Source organism: Scyliorhinus canicula, chromosome 21 (assembly GCF_902713615.1).
Source record: "Scyliorhinus canicula chromosome 21, sScyCan1.1, whole genome shotgun sequence".
Lineage (NCBI taxonomy): Eukaryota > Metazoa > Chordata > Chondrichthyes > Carcharhiniformes > Scyliorhinidae > Scyliorhinus > Scyliorhinus canicula.
In genome coordinates this window covers 1082622-1109943 of record NC_052166.1, presented here as the reverse complement: position 1 = coordinate 1109943, position 27322 = coordinate 1082622, and the positions used below count along the sequence as shown (strand labels likewise).

At 55.0% G+C, this 27322-nt stretch overlaps 1 protein-coding gene across 1 annotated transcript; it reads left to right on the top strand.

Annotated features, from left to right (window-relative positions):
• LOC119955393 lies at window positions 1–25939 on the top strand. The gene is made up of 6 exons (XM_038781456.1): window positions 1–213; window positions 4633–5046; window positions 9125–9535; window positions 15428–15844; window positions 22250–22358; window positions 25785–25939. Exons 1-6 carry the CDS (start codon window positions 156–158, stop codon window positions 25822–25824), a joined length of 1449 nt encoding a protein of 482 aa, XP_038637384.1. The 5' UTR covers window positions 1–155; the 3' UTR covers window positions 25825–25939.
• The last annotated feature ends 1383 nt before the right edge of the window (window positions 25940–27322 follow it).

The following is a 27322-nucleotide window of genomic DNA, read 5'->3' as shown; positions in this document are numbered from 1 at the left end:
TCGAGGGGAAATCTAACAGTTATTCCACCCTGCACTGTGGGGCCTCTCGTCTATTGATGCCAGGAGCTGGGACTATATAGGAGCACAACTCCAGGGCGAGCTGTACCTGTGTGACCACCGTGGGTGGTCAGCACCGACCCACGCCGCGTCCAGTCATGTATCTGTACACCTGGCTGACCGTAACATTGCTTCAGGTGTCGGTTGCAGAGTTGGGTAGGTATAAAATCCAGGCTCCCACCCCACCCGACCAAGCATTGGGGAAGGCACAGCAGGATTCCAAAATGGAGAGGTTCCGTATGATCGCCTGGGGTTCCCGTGTTGTCGAGACGGGAGGTCACTCCGGATACCTGACCCGGGAGAGTGTGGCTGCTGAGTGAGCACCGCACTGTCGGAATGTCAGTACTGAGGGAGTGCCGCACTGTCAGAGGGTCAGTACTGAGGGAGTGCCGCATTGTCAGAGGGTCAGTACTGAGGGAGTGCCGCACTGTCAGAGGGTCAGTACTGAGGGAGTGCCGCACTGTCAGAGGGTCAGTACTGAGGGAGTGCCGCACTGTCAGAGGGTCAGTACTGAGGGAGTGCCGCACTGTCAGAGGGTCAGTACTGAGGGAGTGCTGCACTGTCAGAGGGTCAGTACTGAGGGAGTGCCGCACTGTCTGAGGGTCAGTACTGAGGGAATGCTGCACTGTCAGAGGGTCAGTACTGAGGGAGTGCTGCACTGTCAGAGGGTCAGTACTGAGGGAGTGCCGCACTGTCAGAGGGTCAGTACTGAGGGAGTGCCGTACTGTCAGAGGGTCAGTGCTGAGGGAGCGCCGCACTGTCAGAGGGTCAGTACTGAGGGAGTGCTGCACTGTCAGAGGGTCAGTACTGAGGGAGTGCCGCACTGTCAGAGGGTCAGTACTGAGGGAGTGCTGCACTGTCAGAGGGTCAGTACTGAGGGAGTGCCGCACTGTCAGAGGGTCAGTACTGAGGGAGTGCTGCACTGTCAGAGGGTCAGTACTGAGGGAGCGCTGCACTGTCAGAGGGTCAGTACTGAGGGAGTGCTGCACTGTCAGATGGTCAGTACTGAGGGAATGCCGCACTGTCAGAGGGTCAGTGCTGAGGGAGTGCTGCACTGTCAGAGGGTCAGTGCTGAGGGAGTGCCGCACAGTCAGAGGGTCAGTACTGAGGGAGTGCCGCACTGTCAGAATGTCAGTACTGAGGGAGTGCCGCACTGTCAGAGGGTCAGTACTGAGGGAGTGCTGCACTGTCAGAGGGTCAGTACTGAGGGAGTGCTGCACTGTCAGAGGGTCAGTACTGAGGGAGTGCCGCACTGTCAGAGGGTCAGTACTGAGGGAGTGCCGCACTGTCAGAGGGTCAGTACTGAGGGAGTGCCGCACTGTCAGAGGGTCAGTACTGAGGGAGTGCCGCACTGTCAGAGGGTCAGTGCTGAGGGAGTGCCACACCGTCAGAGGGTCAGTACTGAGGGAGTGCCGCACTGTCAGAGGGTCAGTACTGAGGGAGTGCCGCACTGTCAGAAGGTCAGTACTGAGGGAGTGCTGCACTGTCAGAGGGTCAGTACTGAGGGAGTGCTGCACTGTCAGAGGGTCAGTACTGAGGGAGTGCCGTACTGTCAGAGGGTCAGTACTGAGGGAGTGCTGCACTGTCAGAGGGTCAGTACTGAGGGAGTGCCGCACTGTCAGAGGGTCAGTACTGAGGGAGTGCCGCACTGTCAGATGGTCAGTACTGAGGGAGTGCCGCACTGTCAGAGGGTCAGTGCTGAGGGAGTGCTGCACTGTCAGAGGGTCAGTGCTGAGGGAGTGCCGCACAGTCAGAGGGTCAGTACTGAGGGAGTGCCGCACTGTCAGAATGTCAGTACTGAGGGAGTGCCGCACTGTCAGAGGGTCAGTACTGAGGGAGTGCTGCACTGTCAGAGGGTCAGTACTGAGGGAGTGCTGCACTGTCAGAGGGTCAGTACTGAGGGAGTGCCGCACTGTCAGAGGGTCAGTACTGAGGGAGTGCCGCACTGTCAGAGGGTCAGTACTGAGGGAGTGCCGCACTGTCAGAGGGTCAGTACTGAGGGAGTGCCGCACTGTCAGAGGGTCAGTGCTGAGGGAGTGCCACACCGTCAGAGGGTCAGTACTGAGGGAGTGCCGCACTGTCAGAGGGTCAGTACTGAGGGAGTGCCGCACTGTCAGAAGGTCAGTACTGAGGGAGTGCTGCACTGTCAGAGGGTCAGTACTGAGGGAGTGCCGCACTGTCAGAGGGTCTGTACTGAGGGAGCGCTGCACTGTCAGAGGGTCAGTGCTGAGGGAGTGCCGCACAGTCAGAGGGTCAGTACTGAGGGAGTGCTGCACTGTCAGAATGTCAGTACTGAGGGAGTGCCGCACTGTCAGAGGGTCAGTACTGAGGGAGTGCTGCACTGTCAGAGGGTCAGTACTGAGGGAGTGCCGCACTGTCAGAGGGTCAGTACTGAGGGAGTGCCGCACTGTCAGAGGGTCAGTACTGAGGGAGTGCCGCACTGTCAGAGGGTCAGTACTGAGGGAGTGCCGCACTGTCAGAGGGTCAGTGCTGAGGGAGTGCCGCACTGTCAGAGGGTCAGTACTGAGGGAGTGCCGCACGGTCAGAGGGTCAGTGCTGAGGGAGTGCCACACCATCAGAGGGTCAGTACTGAGGGAGTGCCGCACTGTCAGAGGGTCAGTACTGAGGGAGCTCCGCACTGTCAGAGGGTCAGTACTGAGGGAGTGGCGCACTGTCAGAGGGTCAGTACTGAGGGAGTGCCGCACTGTCAGAGGGTCTGTGCTGAGGGAGTGCCGCACTGTCAGAGGGTCAGTACTGAGGGAGTGCCGCACTGTCAGAGGGTCAGTACTGAGGGAGTGCCGCACTGTCAGAGGGTCAGTACTGAGCGAGTGCCGCACTGTCAGAGGGTCAGTACTGAGGGAGCGCCGCACTGTCAGAGGGTCAGTACTGAGGGAGTGCCGCACTGTCAGAGGGTCAGTACTGAGGGAGTGCCGCACTGTCAGAGGGTCAGTACTGTGGGAGTGCCGCACTGTCAGAGGGTCAGTACTGAGGGAGTGCCGCACTGTCAGAGGGTCAGTACTGAGGGAGTGCCGCACTGTCAGAGGGTCAGTACTGAGGGAGTGCCGCACTGTCAGAGGGTCAGTACTGAGGGAGAGCCGCACTGTCAGAGGGTCAGGACTGAGAGAGTGCAGCACTGTCAGAGGGTCAGTGCTGAGGGAGTGCCGCACTGTCAGAGGGTCAGTACTGAGGGAGTGCCGCACTGTCAGAGGGTCAGTACTGAGAGAGTGCAGCACTGTCAGAGGGTCAGTACTGAGGGAGTGCTGCACTGTCAGAGGGTCAGTACTGAGAGAGTGCAGCACTGTCAGAGGGTCAGTACTGAGGGGCAATTTCTGCCTCGAGCCAAGATCACCTTAAACAGAAGATTTGGATCATTATTACATTTATGGGATCTTGCTCTGCACAAACGGCTGGCTGTGTTTCTGACATTGCAAAAGTGAGGTCACTTCAAAGAAACTCTTCTATTGGCTGCGATGTCTCTCTCTCTATCTCGCTCTCTGTCTCTCTCTCTCTGTCTCGCTCTCTGTTTCTCTCTCTCTCGCCCTCTGTCTCTCTCTCTCTCTCTGTCTCTCTCTCTCTCTCGCCCTCTGTCTCTCTCTCGCCCTCTGTGTCTCTCTCTCTCTCGCCCTCTGTCTGTCCCTGCCTCTCTGGCAGGCTGGGTCTACGTGGACTGCGTTTGATGCATTGTAGAGACAGGCTTCCAACACTTGATGAGATGCAACACGATTTTATTTAACATCGAACTATATGACATACTTAACTGTGGGTTGACACTATGTTGACTTGACTGGAGACCTGAGGCTAACCTGACCAGACTAACTGACTACCACATGGTGTTTGCACTGGCTGCTGCTCACGGGCTCTGACTGTCTCAGAGGCTGCATCCCGAGAAAGCAGGAAAACTGGTGCCCTCTGGCTTTATAGTGGCCGTGTCCTGTCTGGTGATTGGCTGCTGTGTTCTGTGTGCTCACTGGTCACCCTGTGTGTCAATCACTGCCTGTCTGCACTCCATCATATACCTGTACGTATATAATGACATCTCTCACTCTCGCTCTGTCTCTCTCGCTGTCTCTCCATCTGTGTCCCTGCCTCTGTCTCTGTCGATCTCTCTGCCTCTCCGTCTGTCTGTGTCTCTCTGTCTGTCTCTCTCTCTGTCTGTCTCTCTCACTGTCTGTCTCTCTCTCACTCTCTGTCTCTCCCTCACTCTGTCTCTTCCTCACTCTCTGTCTCTTCCTCACTCTCTGTCTCCCTCACTCTCTGTCTCTCCCTCACTCTGTCTCTTCCTCACTCTCTGTCTCCCTCACTCTCTGTCTCTTCCTCACTCTCTGTCTCCCTCACTCTCTGTCTCCCTCACTCTCTGTCTCTTCCTCACTCTCTGTCTCCCTCACTCTCTGTCTCCCTCACTCTCTGTCTCTCCCTCACTCTCTGTCTCTTCCTCACTCTCTGTCTCTTCCTCACTCTCTGTCTTCCTCACTCTCTGTCTCCCTCACTCTCTGTCTCCCTCACTCTCCCTTCCAATGGCGGGTGATTGATTTCTGCTGTTTCCTCTCCCTCGACCCCCCCCTTCCCGTGCCGCAGATTTTGTCCAGGTTTTTGATATCCTGATTACGGCCGAGGGGAGTAATTCATCGTTCCACCCGGAGATTCTGTTCCTCAACGCGTCGGGCTTTGTGCTGGCGAGGATGGGGGACCCTGCCACGCTGTACTGCCGCATCATGCTGGTCGATGACTCTCCCGACACCAAGTACAAGGTTCACTGGGAGACGGGCCGCTTTGCCGACCTGGTGGTCGCTCAATTTGACCAGAGTCAGGACTCTGCTCCCACCATCCACCCCAGCTACCGGGACCGGCTCAGCATGATCTCCCGCGGCCCCGAGAATCAGCTCCACTTCAGCAATGTCCAGGAGCAGGACTTCGGCGAGTACGTGTGTAAGGGGCAGATTGTCGGGCAGGAGGGAGAGTCTTTCTCCTCACTGTCAGTGCTGGCAGAGGGTAAGTGTCTGTGCTCCCCACCCACACACTGACACACACACAGACCCGCATACACACCCACACACAGACCCGCATACACACCCACACCCAGTCACACACACAGACCCGCATACACACCCACACACAGACCCGCATACACACCCACATACACACCCACACACAGACCCGCATACACACCCACACACAGACCCACATACACACCCACACCCAGTCACACACACAGACCCACATACACACCCACACCCAGTCACACACACAGACCCGCATACACACCCACACACAGACCCGCATACACACCCACACACAGACCCGTATACACACCCACACACAGTCACACACACAGACCCGCATACACACCCACACACAGACCCACATACACACCCACACACAGACCCACAAACACACCCACACACAGTCATACACACAGACCCGCATACACACCCACACACAGACCCACATACACACCCACACCCAGTCACACACACAGACCCGCATACACACCCACACACAGACCCGCATACACACCCACACACAGACCCGCATACACACCCACACACAGACCCGCATACACACCCACACACAGACCCACAAACACACCCACACACAGTCACACACACACACCCGCATACACACCCACACACAGACCCGCATACACACCCACACAGTCACACACACAGACCCGCATACACACCCACACACAGACCCGCATACACACCCACACACAGTCACACACACAGACCCGCATACACACCCACACACAGACCCGCATACACACCCCCACCCAGTCACACACACACAGTCACACACACAGACCCGCATACACACCCACACACAGTCACACACACAGACCCGCATACACACCCACACACAGTCACACACACAGACCCGCATACACACCCACACACAGACCCGCATACACACCCACACACAGACCCGCATACACACCCACACACAGTCACACACACAGACCCGCATACACACAGACACACACAGACCCGCATACACACCCACACACAGTCACACACACAGACCCGCATACACACCCACACACAGACCCGCATACACACCCGCACACAGTCACACACCCACACACAGACACACCCACACACACAGACACACACTCACACCCAGTCACACACACAGACCCACATACACACCCATACACAAACCCGCATACACACCCCCACCCAGTCACACACACAGACCCGCATACACACCCACACACAGACCCACACACAGTCACACACACAGACCCGCATACACACCCACATACTGACACACACACACACCCACACACAGACCCGCATACACACCCACACACAGACCCGCATACACACCCACACACAGACCCGCATACACACCCACACACACACCCGCACACATTCACACACACAGACCCGCATACACACCCACACACAGTCACACACACAGACCCGCATACACACCCCCACACAGTCACACACCCACACACTGACACACCCACACACACAGACCCGCATACACACCCACATACTGACACACACACACCCACACACACAGACCCGCATACACACCCACACACACACATACACACCCACACACAGTCACACACTGACACACCCACACACACAGACACACACTCACACCCAGTCACACACAGACCCGCATACACACCCACATACTGACACACACACACCCACACACACAGACCCGCATACACACCCACACACACACATACACACCCACAGTCACACACACAGACCCGCATACACACCCACACAGTCACACACCCACACACTGACACACCCACACACACACACACACACACACACACACAGACCCGCATACACACCCACACACAGTCACACACCCACACACTGACACAGACACACCCACACACACAGACACACACTCACACCCAGTCACACACACAGACCCGCATACACACCCACACACTGACACACACACACACACACCCGCATACACACCCACACACAGACCCACATACACACCCACACACAGTCACACACACAGGCCCGCATACACACCCACACACAGGCCCGCATACACACCCACACACAGACCCGCATACACACCCACACACAGACCCGCATACACACCCACACACAGACCCGCATACACACCCACACACAGACCCGCATACACACCCACACACAGACCCGCATACACACCCACACACAGGCCCGCATACACACCCACACACAGACCCGCATACACACCCACACACAGACCCGCATACACACCCGCACAGACCCGCATACTCACCCGCACACTGACACACACACAGACCCGCATACACACCCGCACACAGTCACACACACAGACCCGCATACACACCCGCAGTCACACACACAGACCCGCATACACACCCACACACACAGACCCACATACACACCCGCACACAGACCCGCATACACACCCACACACTGACACACACACAGACCCGCATACACACCCACACACACAGACCCACATACACACCCGCACACACACACACACACTGACACACACACACACGCACTCACACACAGACACACCCACACACACACACTGACACACCCACACACACACACACACTGACACACACCCACACACTGACACACAGTCACACACACACACACAGTCACCCACCCAGTCACACACACACCCACACACAACCACACACATACACACACACAGACACACACCCACACACTGACACACACACAGACACACACACACAGACACACACCCAATCTCTCACACTCTCTCTCTCTCACAGACCCACACACACAGACCCATACTCTCTCTCTCACACACACACACTCTCTCTCACACACACACACACACACTCTCTCTTTCTCTCACACAGACCCACACACACAGACCCACACTAACACACACACACACTCTCTCTCACACACACACACACTCACACACACACACACACACTCTCACACACACACCCTCAAATGCACACTCTCGGTCACACTCACACATTCACAGAGACACACACACACTTACTCACACTTGCACACTCACAAACCCAGATTCACACACTTATGCACACACTCACTCGTGCGGTAACTAGCCGGAGGGTTGGGACCAGATTAGCTTCAAACAGAGCGGGTGATCAGGAGGTATGAGAGAGAGAGAGAGAGAGATGGGGAGAGAGAGAGAGATGGAGAGAGAAAGATGTGGAGAGAGAGAGAGATGGAGAGAGAGATGGAGAGCGAGAGACGGGTGGAGAGGGAGGGAGGTATGGAGAGAAAGGGGGTTTAGAGAGAGGAATGGCGAGAGAGCGACAGAGGGATGGGGAGAGGTAGCGCTTAGGGTAGAGAGAGGGAGGGAAGGAATGCAAGCGTACGATGGGGAGAGAGGGGGAGATGGGAGGAGAGGGAAGATGGGATGGAGAGGGGGATTGGAGAGGTCGGGATAGAGGGCAGCATGAATAGAGAGGGAGGGATAGAGAGTGAGGGCGTGATGGTGACACGGAGGCAAGGGAAGGATGGAGATTGATATACCATCAATTGAACGCGAGACGAGTTGCTTTAATCAGTTAGATGTTAGCCCTGCGGTCGATTACAGTAAATGGACGACCGCCGGGAGTACTGGGTATTTATACCCCGCCCTGGAGGCGGGGTTAACTCAGCCTTTCGACCAATCGGGGAGCCGTCACATGACTGGTCTCAACCAATCGGTCGAGAGGCACATGACCGACCAGGGCCAATGGTAAGCCGGTGTTCTGCACCAATGGCAGGCAGCTATGCTAATCATACCACCACAGAGATAGCGAGAGAGGGAGAAAGGAATGGAGGGGAGGGAGAGAGAGTGAGAGGGATAGAGACAGAGGGCTGGGCAATCTATAAAGGACGGAGAGATAGTGAACGAGGGTTAGAGGTGGATAGTGAGACAACTGCAGAGTAATGAGGGGATGGACTGATAGAGATAGTGAAAGATGGAGAGAGAGTGAGAGAGGTGTGGGAGTGGAAGGGGTGGATGGTGATTTGAGGAAATGGGAGATGTCATAGAGTCGGAGAGCGATTGTCCAATGTGATACTGCTTGTTTGTAACATGAGGATGCTGACTTCAATACCAGATACTCGGACAGACCTGGAGTTACTGGTCGCTGAAAGTGCCAACGAGACCCTGGTGCCCCAGATCCTGTCCCTCAACTGCTCGGGCCCAGTGAGAGCTCGGCTGGGAGCTCCGGCCCAGCTCCAGTGTCGGATCCAGGCCTCCAGCGTGATTCCAGGCACCATGTACGGTGTGGAGTGGCAGGCCGTCGGGGAGGGCAGCGTGACCCTGGCACGCCTCGATCAGGGACAGGAGAGTGCCAGCTACCTCAACCCTCGATACAAGGAGCGGCTGATGGTCAGCTTAGTGGACGTCGACACCCAGCTCCGATTCAGCCACGTGGAGAAGCAAGATTACGGAGAGCACTCGTGCAAGGCCTGGGTATCCGGACATCCCGAAGGATCTGTGACCGCCTCCATCACGTTGAAGGAAGGTAGGAGGGCGGGACGTGGGAGAGTCCGCCGGAGGGTCTGTACTGAGGGAGTGCCGCACTGTCAGAGGGTCAGTACTGAGGGAGTGCCGCACTGTCAGAGGGTCAGTACTGAGGAGTGCCGCACTGTCAGAGGGTCAGTACTGAGGGAGTGCCGCACTGTCAGAGGGTCAGTACTGAGGGAGTGCCGCACTGTCAGAGGGTCAGTGCCTGAGGGAGCGCGCACTGTCAGGAGGGTCAGTACTGAGGGAGTGCCTGCACTGTCAGAGGGTCAGTACTGAGGGAGTGCCGCACTGTCAGAGGGTCAGTACTGAGGGAGTGCCGCACTGTCAGAGGGTCAGTACTGAGGGAGTGCCGCACTGTCAGAGGGTCAGTACTGAGGGAGTGCCTGCACTGTCAGAGGGTCAGTACTGAGGGAGTGCCGCACTGTCAGAGGGTCAGTACTGAGGGAGTGCCGCACTGTCAGAGGGTCAGTACTGAGGGAGTGCCGCACTGTCAGAGGGTCAGTACTGAGGGAGTGCTGCACTGTCAGAGGGTCAGTACTGAGGGAGTGCCGCACTGTGGGAGGGTCAGTACTGAGGGAGCGCTGCACTGTCAGAGGGTCAGTACTGAGGGAGCGCCGCACTGTCAGAGGGTCAGTACTGAGGGAGTGCTGCACTGTCAGAGGGTCAGTGCTGAGGGAGTGCCGCACTGTCAGAGGGTCAGTACTGAGGGAGTGCCGCATTGTCAGAGGGTCAGTACTGAGGGAGTGCCGCACTGTCAGAGGGTCAGTACTGAGGGAGTGCCGCACTGTCAGAGGGTCAGTACTGAGGGAGCGCCGCACTGTCAGAGGGTCAGTACTGAGGGAGTGCCGCACTGTCACAGGGTCAGTATTGAGGGAGTGCCGCACTGTCAGAGGGCCAGTACTGAGGGAGTGCCGCACTGTCAGAGGGTCAGTACTGAGGGAGTGCTGCACTGTCAGAGGGTCAGTACTGAGGGAGTGCTGCACTGTCAGAGGGCCAGTGCTGAGGGAGTGCCGCACTGTCAGAGGGTCAGTGCTGAGGGAGTGCCGCACTGTCAGAGGGTCAGTACTGAGGGAGTGCCGCACTGTCAGAGGGTCAGTACTGAGGGAGTGCCGCACTGTCAGAGGGTCAGTACTGAGGGAGTGCCGCACTGTCAGAGGGTCAGTACTGAGGGAGCGCCGCACTGTCAGAGGGTCAGTACTGAGGGAGTGCCGCACTGTCAGAGGGTCAGCACTGAGGGAGTGCCGCACTGTCAGAGGGTCAGCACTGAGGGAGTGCCGTACTGTCAGAGGGTCAGTACTGAGGGAGTGCCGCACTGTCAGAGGGTCAGTACTGAGGGAGTGCCGCACTGTCAGAGGGTCAGTACTGAGGGAGTGCTGCACTGTCAGAGGGTCAGTACTGAGGGAGTGCTGCACTGTCAGAGGGTCAGTGCTGAGGGAGCACCGCACTGTCAGAGGGTCAGTATTGAGGGAATGCTGCACTGTCAGAGGGTCAGTACTGAGGGAGTGCCGCACTGTCAGAGGGTCAGTACTGAGGGAGTGCCGCACTGACAGAGGGTCAGTACTGAGGGAGTGCCGCACTGTCAGAGGGTCAGTACTGAGGGAGTGCCGCACTGACAGAGGGTCAGTGCTGAGGGAGTGCTGCACTGTCAGAGGGTCAGTGCTGAGGGAGTGCCGCTCTGTCAGAGGGTCAGTACTGAGGGAGTGCCGCACTGTCAGAGGGTCAGTACGGAGGGAGTGCCGCACTGTCAGAGGGTCAGTACTGAGGGAGCGCCGCTCTGTCAGAGGGTCAGTACTGAGGGAGTGCCGCACTGTCAGAGGGTCAGTACTGAGGGAGTGCCGCACTGTCAGAGGGTCAGTACTGAGGGACCACTGCACTGTCAGAGGGTCAGTACTGAGGGAGTGCTGTATTGTCAGAGGGTCAGTACTGAGGGAGTGCCGCACTGTCAGAGGGTCAGTACTGAGGGAGTGCTGTATTGTCAGAGGGTCAGTACTGAGGGAGTGCTGCACTGTCAGAGGGTCAGTACTGAGGGAGTGCCGCACTGTCAGAGGGTCAGTACTGAGGGAGCACCGCACTGTCAGAGGGTCAGTATTGAGGGAATGCTGCACTGTCAGAGGGTCAGTACTGAGGGAGTGCCGCACTGACAGAGGGTCAGTACTGAGGGAATGCTGCACTGTCAGAGGGTCAGTACGGAGGGAGTGCCGCACTGTCAGAGGGTCAGTACTGAGGGAGCGCCGCTCTGTCAGAGGGTCAGTACTGAGGGAGTGCCGCACTGTCAGAGGGTCAGTACTGAGGGAGTGCTGCACTGTCAGAGGGTCAGTACTGAGGGAGTGCTGCACAGTCAGAGGGTCAGTACTGAGGGAGTGCCGCACTGTCAGAGGGTCAGTACTGAGGGAGCGCCACACTGTCAGAGTGTCAGTACTGAGGGAGTGCCGCGCTGTCAGAGGGTCAGTACTGAGGGAGTGCTGCACTGTCAGAGGGTCAGTACTGAGGGAGTGCCGCACTGTCAGAGGGTCAGTACTGAGGGAGCGCCACACTGTCAGAGTGTCAGTACTGAGGGAGTGCCGCGCTGTCAGAGGGTCAGTACTGAGGGAGTGCTGCACTGTCAGAGGGTCAGTACTGAGGGAGTGCCGCACTGTCAGAGGGTCAGTACTGAGGGAGTGCCGCACTGTCCGAGGGTCAGTACTGAGGGAGTGCCGCACTGTCAGAGGGTCAGTACTGAGGGAGCGCTGCACTGTCAGAGGGTCAGTACTGAGGGAGTGCTGCACTGTCAGAGGGTCAGTACTGAGGGAGTGCCGCACTGTCAGAGGGTCAGTACTGAGGGAGTGCCGCACTGTCAGAGAGTCAGTACTGAGGGAGTGCCGCACTGTCAGAGGGTCAGTACTGAGGGAGTGCTGTATTGTCAGAGGGTCAGTACTGAGGGAGTGCTGCACTGTCAGAGGGTCAGTACTGAGGGAGTGCCGCACTGTCAGAGGGTCAGTACTGAGGAAGTGCCGCACTGTCAGAGGGTCAGTACTGAGGGAGTGCCGCACTGTCAGAGGGTCAGTACTGAGGGAGTGCTGTATTGTCAGAGGGTCAGTACTGAGGGAGTGCTGCACTGTCAGAGGGTCAGTACTGAGGGAGTGTCGCACTGTCAGAGGGTCAGTACTGAGGGAGTGCCGCACTGTCAGAGGGTCAGTACTGAGGGAGCGCTGCACTGTCAGAGGGTCAGTACTGAGGGAGTGCCGCACTGTCCGAGGGTCAGTACTGAGGGAGTGCCGCACTGTCAGAGGGTCAGTACTGAGGGAGCGCTGCACTGTCAGAGGGTCAGTACTGAGGAAGTGCCGCACTGTCAGAGGGTCAGTACTGAGGGAGCGCTGCACTGTCAGAGGGTCAGTACTGAGGGAGTGCCGCACTGTCCGAGGGTCAGTACTGAGGGAGTGCCGCACTGTCCGAGGGTCAGTACTGAGGGAGTGCCGCACTGTCAGAGGGTCAGTACTGAGGGAGTGCTGCACTGTCAGAGGGTCAGTACTGAGGGAGTGCCGCACTGTCAGAGAGTCAGTACTGAGGGAGTGCTGCACTCAGAGGGTCAGTACTGAGGGAGTGCTGCACTGTCAGAGGGTCAGTACTGAGGGAGTGCCGCACTGTCAGAGAGTCAGTACTGAGGGAGTGCTGCACTCAGAGGGTCAGTACTGAGGGAGTGTTGCACTGTCAGAGGGTCAGTACTGAGGGAGTGCCGCACTGTCAGAGGGTCAGTACTGAGGGAGTGCTGCACTGTCAGAGGGTCAGTACTGAGGGAGTGCTGCACAGTCAGAGGGGTCAGTACTGAGGGAGTGCCGCACTGTCAGAGGGTCAGTACTGAGGGAGCGCCACACTGTCAGAGTGTCAGTACTGAGGGAGTGCCGCGCTGTCAGAGGGTCAGTACTGAGGGAGTGCCGCACTGTCAGAGGGTCAGTACTGAGGGAGCGCCACACTGTCAGAGTGTCAGTACTGAGGGAGTGCCGCGCTGTCAGAGGGTCAGTACTGAGGGAGTGCTGCACTGTCAGAGGGTCAGTACTGAGGGAGTGCCGCACTGTCAGAGGGTCAGTACTGAGGGAGTGCCGCACTGTCCGAGGGTCAGTACTGAGGGAGTGCCGCACTGTCAGAGGGTCAGTACTGAGGGAGCGCTGCACTGTCAGAGGGTCAGTACTGAGGGAGTGCTGCACTGTCAGAGGGTCAGTACTGAGGGAGTGCCGCACTGTCAGAGAGTCAGTACTGAGGGAGTGCTGCACTCAGAGGGTCAGTACTGAGGGAGTGTTGCACTGTCAGAGGGTCAGTACTGAGGGAGTGCCGCACTGTCAGAGGGTCAGTACTGAGGGAGTGCTGCACTGTCAGAGGGTCAGTACTGAGGGAGTGCCGCACTGTCTGAGGGTCAGTACTGAGGGAGCGCCGCACTGTCAGAGGGTCAGTACTGAGGGAGTGCCGCACTGTCAGAGGGTCAGTACTGAGTGAGTGCCGCACTGTCAGAGGGTCAGTGCTGAGGGAGTGCCGCACTGTCAGAGGGTCAGTACTGAGGGAGTGCCGCACTGTCAGAGGGTCAGTACTGAGGGAGTGCCGCACTGTCAGAGCGTCAGTACTGAGGGAGTGCCGCACTGTCAGAGGGTCAGTACTGAGGGAGTGCCGCACTGTCAGAGGGTCAGTACTGAGGGAGTGCTGCACTGTCAGAGGGTCAGTACTGAGTGAGTGCTGCACTGTCAGAGGGTCAGTACTGAGGGAGTGCCGCACTGTCAGAGGGTCAGTACTGAGGGAGTGCCGCACTGTCAGAGGGTCAGTACTGAGGGAGTGCTGCACTGTCAGAGGGTCAGTACTGAGGGAGTGCCGCACTGTCAGAGGGTCAGTACTGAGGGAGTGCTGCACTGTCAGAGGGTCAGTACTGAGGGAGTGCTGCACTGTCAGAGGGTCAGTACTGAGGGAGTGCCGCACTGTCAGAGGGTCAGTACTGAGGGAGTGCCGCACTGTCAGAGGGTCAGTACTGAGGGAGTGCTGCACTGTCAGAGGGTCAGTACTGAGGGAGTGCTGCACTGTCAGAGGGTCAGTACTGAGGGAGTGCCGCACTGTCAGAGGGTCAGTACTGAGGGAGTGCTGCACTGTCAGAGGGTGTATACTAGAAGCTCGGCACTCCTCCAGATGTATTTTCTTCTCTCAGGAGGGGGGGTTAGTTTGTTAGAATTCCCTCCCCCACTCAGCAGTGTGATTGGATCATTGAATATATATGTATACATTTACAGTACCCAATTCATTGTTTCCAATTAAGGGGCAATTTAGCGTGGCCAATCCACCTACCCGGCACATCTTTGGGTTGTGGGGGCGAAACCCACGCAGACACGGGGAGAATGTGCAAACTCCACACGGACAGTGACCCAGGGCCGGGATTCGAACCCGGGTCCTCGGCGCCGTGAGGCAGCAGTGCTAACCACTGCGCCACCGTGCTGCCAGATCATTGAATATATTTATCAGAGCCAACTCAGGACTATGTGGAAACCATTGTCAATCTCCCCTTGGGCCCTGTGGGGTACAAGCTTCCCAGATCGGCGGGCTGAGGCCACGCAGCCGGAGCCCATTACAGGCTGTATGTCAAAGTAGGCCCAAAACGGGGCCTGGTGTGGTCAGTCCTCCCAGCGAGGGCTGGAATGGGAGTGAGTTACTGCAGAATATTTTGGATAGTTAAGTAAATATTCAAGGGCGGGTTTGACAGATTCTTGAACAATGAGGTAGTTGAGGGTGTGGAGGATGGGGGGGGGGGAGATGAGGAGGGGATGCTGGTGTCTGGCAGACACGCTAGCACTGAGCAGAAGGGCTGAATGGTCTCTGATGTAAAATTTGAAGTGTTGCCCTCTCTCTCTCTCTCTCTCTCTCTCTCATTCCCTCCCTCCAGATACGGTGCCCGACGTCAGGCCCTCCACCCTGCCCACCACACGGGCCCGGAAGCTGCACCTGCCCGAGATCCTGGCCCTCAACACGTCGGAGAGGGTGGTGGCCCGGGTGGGCGGGCCTGCCACGCTCAGCTGCCGAGTGGTGGCGCTCCACGCCGGGCCCGAGACCCGCTACCGCCTGGGCTGGGCCTCGCTGCGCGCACCCAACCTGACCGTGGCCCAGATCGACCAAGGCACCGAGACCTCCAGCCGCGTCCACCCCAGCTACTGGGACCGTGTCACCATGACCTCCCGCGGGCCGGCCAGCGAACTCCGATTCCGCGTTGTCAAAGAGGAGGACCCCGGCGAGTACGTCTGCAAGGCTGGCATCTCCGGCAGGAAGGGCGATGATATCTCTTCCCCTGTTTTCTTGCTGAAGGGTAGGTGTGCGAGTGAGACTGTGTGCGAGTGAGACTGTGTGCGAGTGCATGTGTGTGCGCGAGATTGAGCGTGTGTAAACGTACGTGTGCAAGTTTGCCTGCGCGAGTGAGACTGCGTGTGTGAGTGGACATGTGCGAAAGTGCGCGTACACATGAGAATGTGTGTTCATGTGAGAATGTGCGTGCGCACATGAGAATGTGTGTGTGTACGTGTGAGAATGTGCATGTCGGCGTGTGAATGCGTGTGAGAATGTGAGTGCGAGCATGCATGTGAGAATGTGTGTGCACATGTGAGAATGTGCGTAGGCGTGTGAGAACATGTGCATGGGAATGTGCCTCTGTGAGTGTGCAAGCGTGCGTGTGAATGAGTGTGAGAATGTGCGTGTGCAGATGTGCCAGTATGCATGTGAGAATGTGCATGTGTGGTAGTCGGTATTAGGGGTATTACGGTACCTAGGTTGAGGCTGTAAGGCCATTGGTGCGGGAGGTACCTGAGGCAGCAAGATCATTGGTGAAGCCTGCCTGCTGGCTCCGCCCAGTAAGGCGGAGTATAAGAGCCTGTGTCTCCCCAGCTGCTGCATTCTGTACCTGCGCTGCTGGGGGAAACATCTAGTCCAATAAAGCCTTCAATTGTCATCCAATCTCCCTTCTGGAGTTATTGATCGAGCATCAATTTATTGGACTAGATTTTAAAGAATGGAGCTCCCAATCAAGCCGGAGTGTCTGCAATTCAGCCCCCACGTGGCAAACCCAGCGGCAACTTTCAAACACTGGCTGGCGTGCTTCAACGGGTACCTCAGGACGGCCACAACTACACCCACGGAGGACCAGAAGATCCAAGCTCTCCACTCGAGGGTGAGCCCAGAGATCTACACCGCGCGTACGTCCCCAACCGCGCGGCAGCCCCTTGGGCAGCGTGGAACCCGACCCCGATGCATTCCCTCAACCCCCCACAAGCTTGTGCCACGCAGCTACCAGGCAACCCCGGAGGGCCCCGCTGTTATTTTTGCGGGAAAGCCAAGCACCCCCGGTAGCTCTGCCCTGCCCGGCCCGCCCCTCCACCTGCTAAGGGTGCGGCAAAAAGGGCCATTTCATGGCGGTATGCCAGGCCCTGGTGGTCGCCGCCATCTCCGGGGGCGAACCGGGGCCGCCACCACAACTCTCCACAGGCCACGTGCGAGCAGCGGGCGCCGCCATCTTCCTTTTCCCGAGCCACGTGCAGGCCCCGGGCGCCCCCAGTGTTCCCCAGGGACAACGTGCGACGCGTGGGCGCCGCCATCTTGCACCCCCTCAGCCATGTGCGACCAGTGGGCGCCGCCATCTTGGCTGGAGTCTCAGGACCCCGATTCAGATGACCACACACCGCCCGAGGAAAATCTTCAACTTTTACCACGACTCGCTTCGGTGACTCTGGACCAGTCTCGGCCCCGAACTCTCTCGACCGCGACGACAACCGTGCTCATCAACGGACACAAAACATCCAGCCTGATCGACTCCGGTAGCACAGAGAGCTTCATACACCCCAACACGGTAAGGCACTGTTCTCTTCCCATCCACCCAGTTAACCAAAGAATCTCCCTGACCTCCGGGTCTCACTCTGCCGAGATCAAAGGGTTCTGCGTAGCGAACCTCACAGTCCAGGGAAGGGAATAAAAAATTTCCGACTGTATGTCCTTCCTCACCTCTGCGCTACCACGCTCCTAGGGTTAGTTCCAATGTAACCTCCAGAGCTTAACCTTTAAATTCGGTGGTCCTATACCCCCCTCACTGTCTGCAGCCTCGCGACCCTCAAGGTCGACCCGCCTTCCCTTTTTGTGAACCTCACCCCAGATTGCAAACCCGTCGCCACCAGGAGCAGACGGTACAGTGCCCAGGAGGGAATGGGACAACTCATCGCCGCCGACTCATCGCCAGCCGACTCATCGCCAGCCCAACTCATCGCCAGCCAACTCATCGCCAGCCCAACTCATCGCCAGCCAACTCATCGCCAGCCAAACTCATCGCCAGCCCAACTCATCGCCAGCCCAACTCATCGCCAGCCCAACTCATCGCCAGCCCAACTCATCGCCAGCCCAACTCATCGCCAGCCCAACTCATCGCCAGCCAACTCATCACCAGCCAACTCATCACCAGCCCAACTCATCGCCAGCCCAACTCATCGCCAGCCCAACTCATCGCCAGCCCAACTCATCGCCAGCCCAACTCATCGCCAGCCCAATAAAAACAGTACAGTCAACAGACTTCTTAACAGCGCTCTGGAGTGAATGGAATCTATTTAAACAATTTAAACCTATAGAAAACAAAGGACATTTTAACATATTTTTCAGTAAATTGACTCTATATATATATATATATATATATATATTGCATATATATTTATTAACATGATAATCCTCCCACATCTATCCACGCAAACGCATCCACACACACACACCTGCATAGGGTTATCAATTGTATCAATATATCAATCAATATATCTCAGCTGACTTGTATATTCACACCTGCCACATATAATTTTGTGCTTTTCGTCTGAATAGCTGAATAGCTGAAATTGACAAACACCAGGGTTATGGAACATGCGAGCGACAAATGTGAAATTGATTAGGTTCAGATTTGGTCAGTTGACTGTTTACTGTATATTTTTCAGTAAATTGACTCTATTTTAAAAGTGCCCAATAAAAAAAGGATTGTATCTAACCAGAGACGGACGGAAAACACAATACAAAAAACAGTAACTTACAATTAACAGCGTCTATTTCAATAGAGCCCTACAGTAAACAGTCAACTGACCAAATCTGAACCTAATCAATTTCACATTTGTCGCTCGCATGTTCCATAACCCTGGTGTTTGTCAATTTCAGCTATTCAGACGAAAAGGACAAAATTATATGTGGCAGGTACAATCGTTTTTATATTGGGCACTTTTTAAATAGAGTCAATTTACTGAAAAATATGTTAAACTGTCCTTTGTTTTCTATAGGTTTAAATTGTTTAAATAGATTCCATTCACTCCAGAGCGCTGTTAAGAAGTCTGTTGACTACTGTTTTTATTGGGCTGGCGATGAGTTGGGCTGGCGATGAGTTGGGCTGGCGATGAGCTGGGCTGGCGATGAGTTGGGCTGGCGATGAGTTGGCTGGCGATGAGTTGGCTGGCGATGAGTTGGGCTGGCGATGAGTTGGGCTGGCGATGAGTTGGCTGGCGATGAGTTGGCTGGCGATGAGCTGGGCTGGCGATGAGTTGGGCTGGCGATGAGTTGGCTGGCGATGAGTTGGCTGGCGATGAGTTGGGCTGGCGATGAGTTGGGCTGGCGATGAGTTGGCTGGCGATGAGTTGGCTGGCGATGAGTTGGGCTGGCGATGAGTTGGCGGCGATGAGTCGGGCTGGCGATGAGTCGGGCTGGCGATGAGTTGGGCTGGCGATGAGCTGGGCTGGCGATGAGTTGGGCTGGCGATGAGTTGGCTGGCGATGAGTTGGCTGGCGATGAGTTGGGCTGGCGATGAGTTGGGCTGGCGATGAGTTGGCTGGCGATGAGTTGGCTGGCGATGAGTTGGGCTGGCGATGAATTGGCTGGCGATGAGTTGGGCTGGCGATGAGTTGGGCTGGCGATGAGTTGGGCTGGCGATGAGTTGGGCTGGCGATGAGTTGGGCTGGCGATGAGTTGGGCTGGCGATGAGTTGGGCTGGCGATGAGTTGGGCTGGCGATGAGTTGGGCTGGCGATGAGTTGGGCTGGCGATGAGTCGGCGGCGATGAGTTGGGCTGGCGATGAGTTGGCTGGCGATGAGTTGGGCTGGCGATGAGTTGGGCTGGCGATGAGTTGGGCTGGCGATGAGTCGGCGGCGATGAGTTGTCCTAGACCCGCCCAGGACCGGACCTTCATTAGGTCGGAAGTCCAGCGGTTACTGAAGGAAGGTATTATCGAGGCTAACAACAGCGAGCTTAAATAGTGGTTGTAAAGAGAGGGGAGTAGCACAGGATGGTCATCGATTATAGTCAGACCATCAATAGGCCGACACGTACCCTCTCCCCCACATATCTGATTTGGTCAATCAGATTGCATAATACAAGGTCTTTTCCATGGAGGACCTCAAATCCGCCGACCACCCTCTCCCCCTCCGCCCTAGCGACCGCAAATACACTGCATTCGAAGCAGATGGGCGGCTCTACCACTTCCTAAGGGTTCCCTTCGGTGTCACAAATGGAGTCTCGGTCTTCCAACGGGAGATGGACCGAATGGTTGACGGTTTGTGGGCCACGTTTCCGTACCTCGATAACGTCACCATCTGCGGCCACGACCAGCAGGACCACGACATCAACCTCCAAAAATTCCTCCAGGCCGCAAAAATCCTAAATCTCACCTACAACAAGGACAAATGCGTGTTCAGCACTGACCGTCTAGCCATCCACGGCTACGTAGTGCATGATGGAGTTATAGGCCCAGATCCCGAACGCATGCGCTCCCTCATGGAGTTTCCCCTCCCCCACTGCTCCAAGGCCCTGAAACGCTGCCTGGGATTTTTTTCATATTATGCCCAGTGGGTCCCCAATTATACGGACAAGGCCCGCCCACTAATCCAATCCACGGTTTTCCCCCTGTCGGCAGAGGCCCGCCAGGCATTCAGCCGCATAAGAGCGGACATCGCAAAGGCCACGATGCACGCAATCGACTAATCCCTTCCATTCTGTTGTGACTTCTGTGTGAGTGTGCTTAACACTCAATTTGGCTCTGTTTCTGTTCTAAGCTCTGGAGTCGCCAGGTGTCGTTATGACACCGCCACTGGCTTCAAGGTGAAGTTCAAAGCAATAAAACCGTACACCAATTAGTAAGTCCAAACAACTAGAGTTTATTATAATACAATTATAATAACTACCCATGCACACGCTAAAGGATTAAACTTACTCCTACCGCTAAACAACTAATACTTATCTCGAAGGAACTGCTGGGTCAGGGAACAAGGCCTCTTGCTCTGCTCTGGTCTGCAGACTTCAGGTTGGTATCAATTAAAAAGGGGGGTCAGGAGTGCCTATCTCTGGTAGCAATCGTTGGGAGGCACTTACTTGTTGGCGGCTGCTGTCCGAAGGCTGGATCAGGAGACAGGAGACTGAACCATGTGTGGGACCTGTCTTTTATAGGTCCCAGGGAATCCGCGCCCCTTTGGGCGGACTCCCTTACCTGCTTGGAATCGATTGGGTCTCTTCCCAATCCATTATGTTTGAACCCCCCAATCATGGGGCAGTTCCTCGGTCGCTGGGGCGGTTCTTGGGACTTATTGTTTTGGGCTTCTCTGGCTCCAAAGGGTCTGGCCTTCCATAGAATGTATCGATCTGTGTTTAACTTGTTTCCATTGTATCTGGGGATCGCCCGGTATCGCCTCATTAGTATGTTAACTGGTTTCTTTTCACAGTGCTGTCTGGTTTCTGCAGCAGTCAAAACTGGTTTCTGCAGCCGTCCCAATATACAAGCACTCTGCAAGCTGCTTGCTTTACAACATGTCCATTTTCCCTGCATTCCTTGCAATCTTCAATTTTGTGTTGGGCAGTGGCCACCCCAGGTGGCTACAATTCCAAATCGAGAGCGACGCGTCCGACATAGCTCTGGCAGCCCGTGGTCTTCTTCTCACGCACCCTCCACGCTCCAGAAATCCGCCATTCCTCCATTGAAAAGGAGGCCCAGGTAGAAGCTGTGCGGCACTGGAAGCATTACCTGGCCAGCAGGAGATTCACGCTCCTCACTGACCAACGGTCAGTGGCTTTCATGTTCGATAATGCACAGCGGGGCAAGATAAAGAACAATAAGATCTTACGGTGGAGGATCGACTCTCCACCTACAACTATGAGATCTTGTATCATCCCGGGAAGCTAAACGAGCCTCCTGATGCTCTATCCCAACGCACAAGTGGACCGACTCCGGGCCCTCCATGAGGACCTCTGCCACCCGGGGGTCACTCGATTCTTCCATTTTATCAAGACCCGCAACTTGCCCTACTCCATTGAGGAGGTCAGGACAGCCACCAGGAACTGCCAAATCTGCGCGGAGTGCAAGCCGCATTTCTACAGGCCAGAGAAAGCGCACCTGGTAAGGGCTTCCCGTCCCTTTGAACGCCTCAGTATGGACTTCAAAGGACCCCTCCCATCCACTGACCGCAACACGTACTTCCTGAACGTGATTGACGAGTACGCCCGGTTCCCATTCGCCATCCCCTGCCCCGACATGACCGCTGCCGCCATCATAAAAGCCGTCCACAGTATCTTTACCCTGTTCGGTTTCCCTGCCTACATACACAGCAATAGGGGGTCCTCCTTCATGAGCGACGAACTGCGTCAATTCCTGCACGGGAGGGATGATCAGGTCATGTCTCACCTTCACTCGGATTCACCGCTACATCTCCATGTTTCTCTGCCACAGGAAAACAGAAGGTCCTGTCTGCGTCTTCCGAGACGGCCATACTATGGCTGATCCTGCACTTCTTTGTGGTTCTGTTTGCCATGGCGATCGGCATTGGTTCCTGCTTCCTGTAAGTACCAGTCACGGGCAGCGGAGAGTGCACCGAGCATCGGGAACGGTCCATCGGGAGAGAGATTCCCAATCCCATTGCCATTCACTCCCACTCTACACAATCCCAATGGACCCAAACCCCTTCCCATTCACTCCCACTCTACACAATCCCAATGGACCCAAACCCTTTCCCATTCACTCCCACTGTACACAATCCCAATGGACCCAAACCCCTTCCCATTCCCTCCCACTGTGCACAATCCCGATGGACCCAAACCCCTTCCCATTCACTCCCACTGTACACAATCCCAATGGACCCAAACCCCTTCCCATTCACTCCCACTCTACACAATCCCAATGGACCCAAACCCTTCCCATTCACTCCCACTGTACACAATCCCAATGGACCCAAATCCATTCCCGTTCACTCCCACTGTGCACAATCCCAATGGGCCCAAACCCATTGCCATTCACTCCCACTGTGCACAATCCCAATGGACCCAAACCCCTTCCCATTCACTCCCACTCTACACAATCCCAATGGACCCAAACCCCTTCCCATTCACTCCCACTGTACATAATCCCAATGGACCCAAACCCCTTCCCGTTCATTCCCACTCTACACAATCCCAATGGACCCAAACCCATTGCCATTCACTCCCACTGTACACAATCCCAATGGACCCAAACCCCTTCCCGTTCATTCCCACTCTACACAATCCCAATGGACCCAAACCCATTGCCATTCACTCCCACTGTACACAATCCCAATGGACCCAAACCCCTTCCCATTCACTCCCACTGTCCACAATCCCAATGGACCCAAATCCCTTCCCGTTCACTCCCACTGTCCACAATCCCAATGGACCCAAACCCCTTCCCATTCACTCCCACTGTCCACAATCCCAATGGACCCAAACCCCTTCCTATTCACCCCCACTGTGCACAATCCCAATGGACCCAAACCCCTTCCCATTCACTCCCACTCTACACAATCCCAATGGACCCAAACCCATTGCCGTTCACTCCCACTGTCCACAATCCCAATGGACCCAAACCCCTTCCCATTCAAGCCCACTGTACACAATCCCGATGGACCCAAACCCCTTCCCGTTCACTCCCAATGGACCCAAGACCCTTCCCATTCACTCCCACTGTGCACAATCACAATGGACCCAAACCCCTTCCCATTCACTGCCACTGTACACAATCCCAATGGGCCCAACCCCCTTCCCGTTCACTCCCATTGTACACAATCCCAATGGACCCAAACCCCTTCCCGTTCACTCCCATTGTACACAATCCCAATGGGCCCAAACCCCTTCCCATTCACTCCCACTGTACACAATCCCAATGGACCCAAACCCCTTCCCATTCACTCCTACTGTCCACAATCCCAATGGACCCAAATCGCTTCTCCTTCACCTCCACTGTACACAATCCCACTGGACCCAAACCCCTTCCCATTCACTCCCACTGTACACAATCCCAATGGACCCAAACTCCTTCCCATTCACTCCCACTATACACAATACCAATGGACCCAAACCCCTTCCTGTTCTCTCTCTCACAGTACACAATCCATGTACCCAAACTCCTTCCCATTCATTCCCACTGTACACAATCTCAATGTACCCAAACCCCTTCCCATTCACTCCCACTCCGCACAATCCCAATGGACCCAAACCTCTTCCTGTTCACTCCCACTGTCCACAATCCCAATGGACCCAAACCCCTTCCCATTCACTCCCACTGTACACAATCCCAATGGACCCAAACCCCTTCCCATTCACTCCCACTGTGCACAAACCCCTTCCCGTTCACTCCCACTGTACACAATCCCAATGGACCATAACCCCTTCCCATTCACTCCCACTGTGCACAATCCCAATGGACTCAAACCCCTTCCCGTTCACTCCCACTGTACACAATCCCAATGGACCCAAACCCCTTCCCGTTCACTCCCACTGTACACAATCCCCATGGACCCAAACCCCTTCCCATTCACTCCCACTGTACACAATCCCAATGGACCCAAACCCCTTCCCATTCACTACCACTGTACATAATCTTAATGGACCCAAAACCCTTCCCATTAATCCACACTGTACACAATCCATGGACCCAAACCCCTTTAATTCACTCCCACTGTATACACTTCCAATGGATCCAAATCCCTTTCCATTCACTCCCACTGTACACAATCCCAATGGACACAAACCCCTTTCCATTCACTCCCACTGTACACAATCCCAATGGACCCAAACCCCTTCCCATTCACTCCCACTGTGCACAATCCCAATGGACCCAAAACCCTTCCCATTCACTCCCACTGTCCACAATCCCAATGGACCCAAACCCCTTCCTGTTCACTCCCACTGTCCATGATCCCAATGTACTCAAACCCCTTCCCGTTCACTCCCACTGTACACAATCCCAATGGACCCAAACCCCTTCCCGTTCACTCCCACTGGACACAATCCCAATGGACCCAAACCCCTTCCCGTTCACTCCCACTGTCCACAATCCCAATGGATCCAAACCCCTTCCCGTTCACTCCCATTGTATACAATCACAATGGACCCAAACCCCTTCCCCTTCACTTCCACTGTCCACAATCCCAATGGATTTAAACTTCTTCCCACCTATAGAAAACCAGGTCTAATTCATTTAGGACAGTGTAGAGGGAGCTTTACTCTGTATCTAACCCCGTGCTGTACCTGTCCTGGGAGTGTTTGATGGGGACAGTGTAGAGGGAGCTTTACTCTGTATCTAACCCCATGCTGTACCTGTCCTGGGAGTGTTTGATGGGGACTGTGTAGAGGGAGCTTTACTCTGTATCTAACTCCGTGCTGTGCCTGTCCAGGGAGTGTTTGATGGGGACAGTGTAGAGGGAGCTTTACTCTGTATCTAACCCCATGCTGTACCTGTCCTGGGAGTGTCTGATGGGGACTGTGTAGAGGGAGCTTTACTCTGTATCTAACTCCGTGCTGTGCCTGTCCAGGGAGTGTTTGATGGGGACAGTGTAGAGGGTGCTTTACTCTGTATCTAACCCCATGCTGTACCTGTCCTGGGAGTGTTTGATGGGGACAGTGTAGAGGGAGCTTTACTCTGTATCTAACTCCGTGCTGTACCTGTCCTGGGAGTGTTTGATGGGAACAGTGTAGAGGGAGCTTTACTCTGTATCTAACCCCGTGCTGTACCTTCCTGGGAGTGTTTGATGGGGACAGTGTAGAGGGAGCTTTACTCTGTATCTAACCCCGTGCTGTACCTGTCCTGGGAGTGTTTGATGGGGACAGTGTAGAGAGAGCTTTACTCTGTATCTAACCCCGTGCTGTACCTGCCCTGGGAGTGTTTGATGGGGACAGTGTAGAGAGAGCTATGGGAAGACAGTGTGTGCACAGAAGTTTGTGAACCTCACCTTTGTGGATTTTGGTTTGAGCAGGACAGGAACGAAGAATCGAATCCTACCTGAACATGTCTGAGGAGACAGTGGAAAGCTCTGCCGTGTGTGAAACCGAGGAAGAATATCGGAGATAGAAATTGAATTATTTTAACGATGAATGCACTTAGTAATATTAAACATTCGGATCACAGAGAGTGCCCTGTGTGTCCTTTCCAATTTTCTGATGTTTATCCATCGCAATCTAATCGATTACTAATCCTGTCAGGTACAAAGAAACGGGAAATAGGACCAAGAGGCGGCTATTCGGCCCCTTGAGGCTGTGCTGTTATTCTACTCGATCATGGTTGATCCTCTCGCTGTGCGTAATTTTCCTCCCCATTACTCCATGACCACAGATACCTCCAAAACCTATCGCGGCACGGCGGATCGCGCCGCTGCCGCTCAGCTCCCGGATCCCAGGTTCAATTCCGGCCTTGGGTCACTGTCTGTGCGGAGCCTGCGCGTTCTCCCCGTGTCTGCATGGGATTCCTCCGGGTGCTCCGGTTTCCTCCCACAGTCCAAAGATGTGCAGGTTAGATGGATTGACCGTGATAAATTACCCTTTAGTGTCCAAAGGTTAGGTGGGGTTACGGGGAGAGGGCGGGGAGTGGGCCTAGCTACAGTGCAAACTCGATGGGCTAAATAGCCTCCTTTTGCACTGTAGAGATCTGTGATTCTATGACATTAGCAACAAAGAAAATAGTTTTACAGTTGACAGTTACAACAGTTCTGTTGTAAAAGAGAAAGCCTTAACTTCCTTCCTAAACCTGCCACTATATTCCAATTAAGCAAACCAATATGTTCCAAATACCACTCATGAATAAAGTTAACAACCAAGGTTTCTACTTGCTTTTATCTGTGCAGAATCTCTGGGGAGAGAACCTTTCAGGATCAAATTGAAGCACCTCTGTTCAAAATAGAGTGACTGACTCTGCAGACAGACCTGGCTCCTCCCATTAACTGCATCATCTGTACCCAAAGAATCAGGCATTATTTTGTTTCTTCTTACAAAATGTCCCTTGACCTGTTTAGTCAGGTCCAAACACAATACCCTTCATAAATCATCTACCCCCCCGTGATCTTTCAAACATGAACAATATTCCATTAGCTGTCTCTCTGTAAAGAAGTGAATGGTTCTCAAGCTCTGTGAGCAGAACACTTCCACTGAAAACCAATGATTATCTCACTTTTACGGCAGCTTAATAACCGCTCTCGCACCCATACTGTCAAGATGCATCTTAACCCAGGTTTGAATAACTTTATGACATCCTGGGCAAGCACGCGCTCGATTCCAGACCCACTCATCCCGGCGTCATAGCACAAGTGAATCAATCAAAACTCCTTGAAAAACTTCCGTCTTGGATGCCCAATAATTACAGTGACTAGGTTTGTAAGTTGAAATGCGATTGCTGCTTATTTATAACAAGAATAATGATGAAATATGCAGCAGATAGTTGATTAAATATTAATAAGTACCTAACCTCTACTTTAATTTGCAACCCGACCCTCTATGCACACAAACACACACAAGACAGACA

Excerpts from the sequence above, each read along its gene's own strand:
- LOC119955393 (XM_038781456.1), top strand. The coding sequence starts at position 156 with ATGTATCTGTACACCTGGCTGACCGTAACATTGCTTCAGGTGTCGGTT. Across the intron at positions 9,536-15,427 it reads CTCCATCACGTTGAAGGAAG|ATACGGTGCCCGACGTCAGG; the intron begins GTAGGAGGGCGG and ends CCCTCCCTCCAG. Across the intron at positions 22,359-25,784 it reads GGCATTGGTTCCTGCTTCCT|GACAGGAACGAAGAATCGAA; the intron begins GTAAGTACCAGT and ends TGGTTTGAGCAG.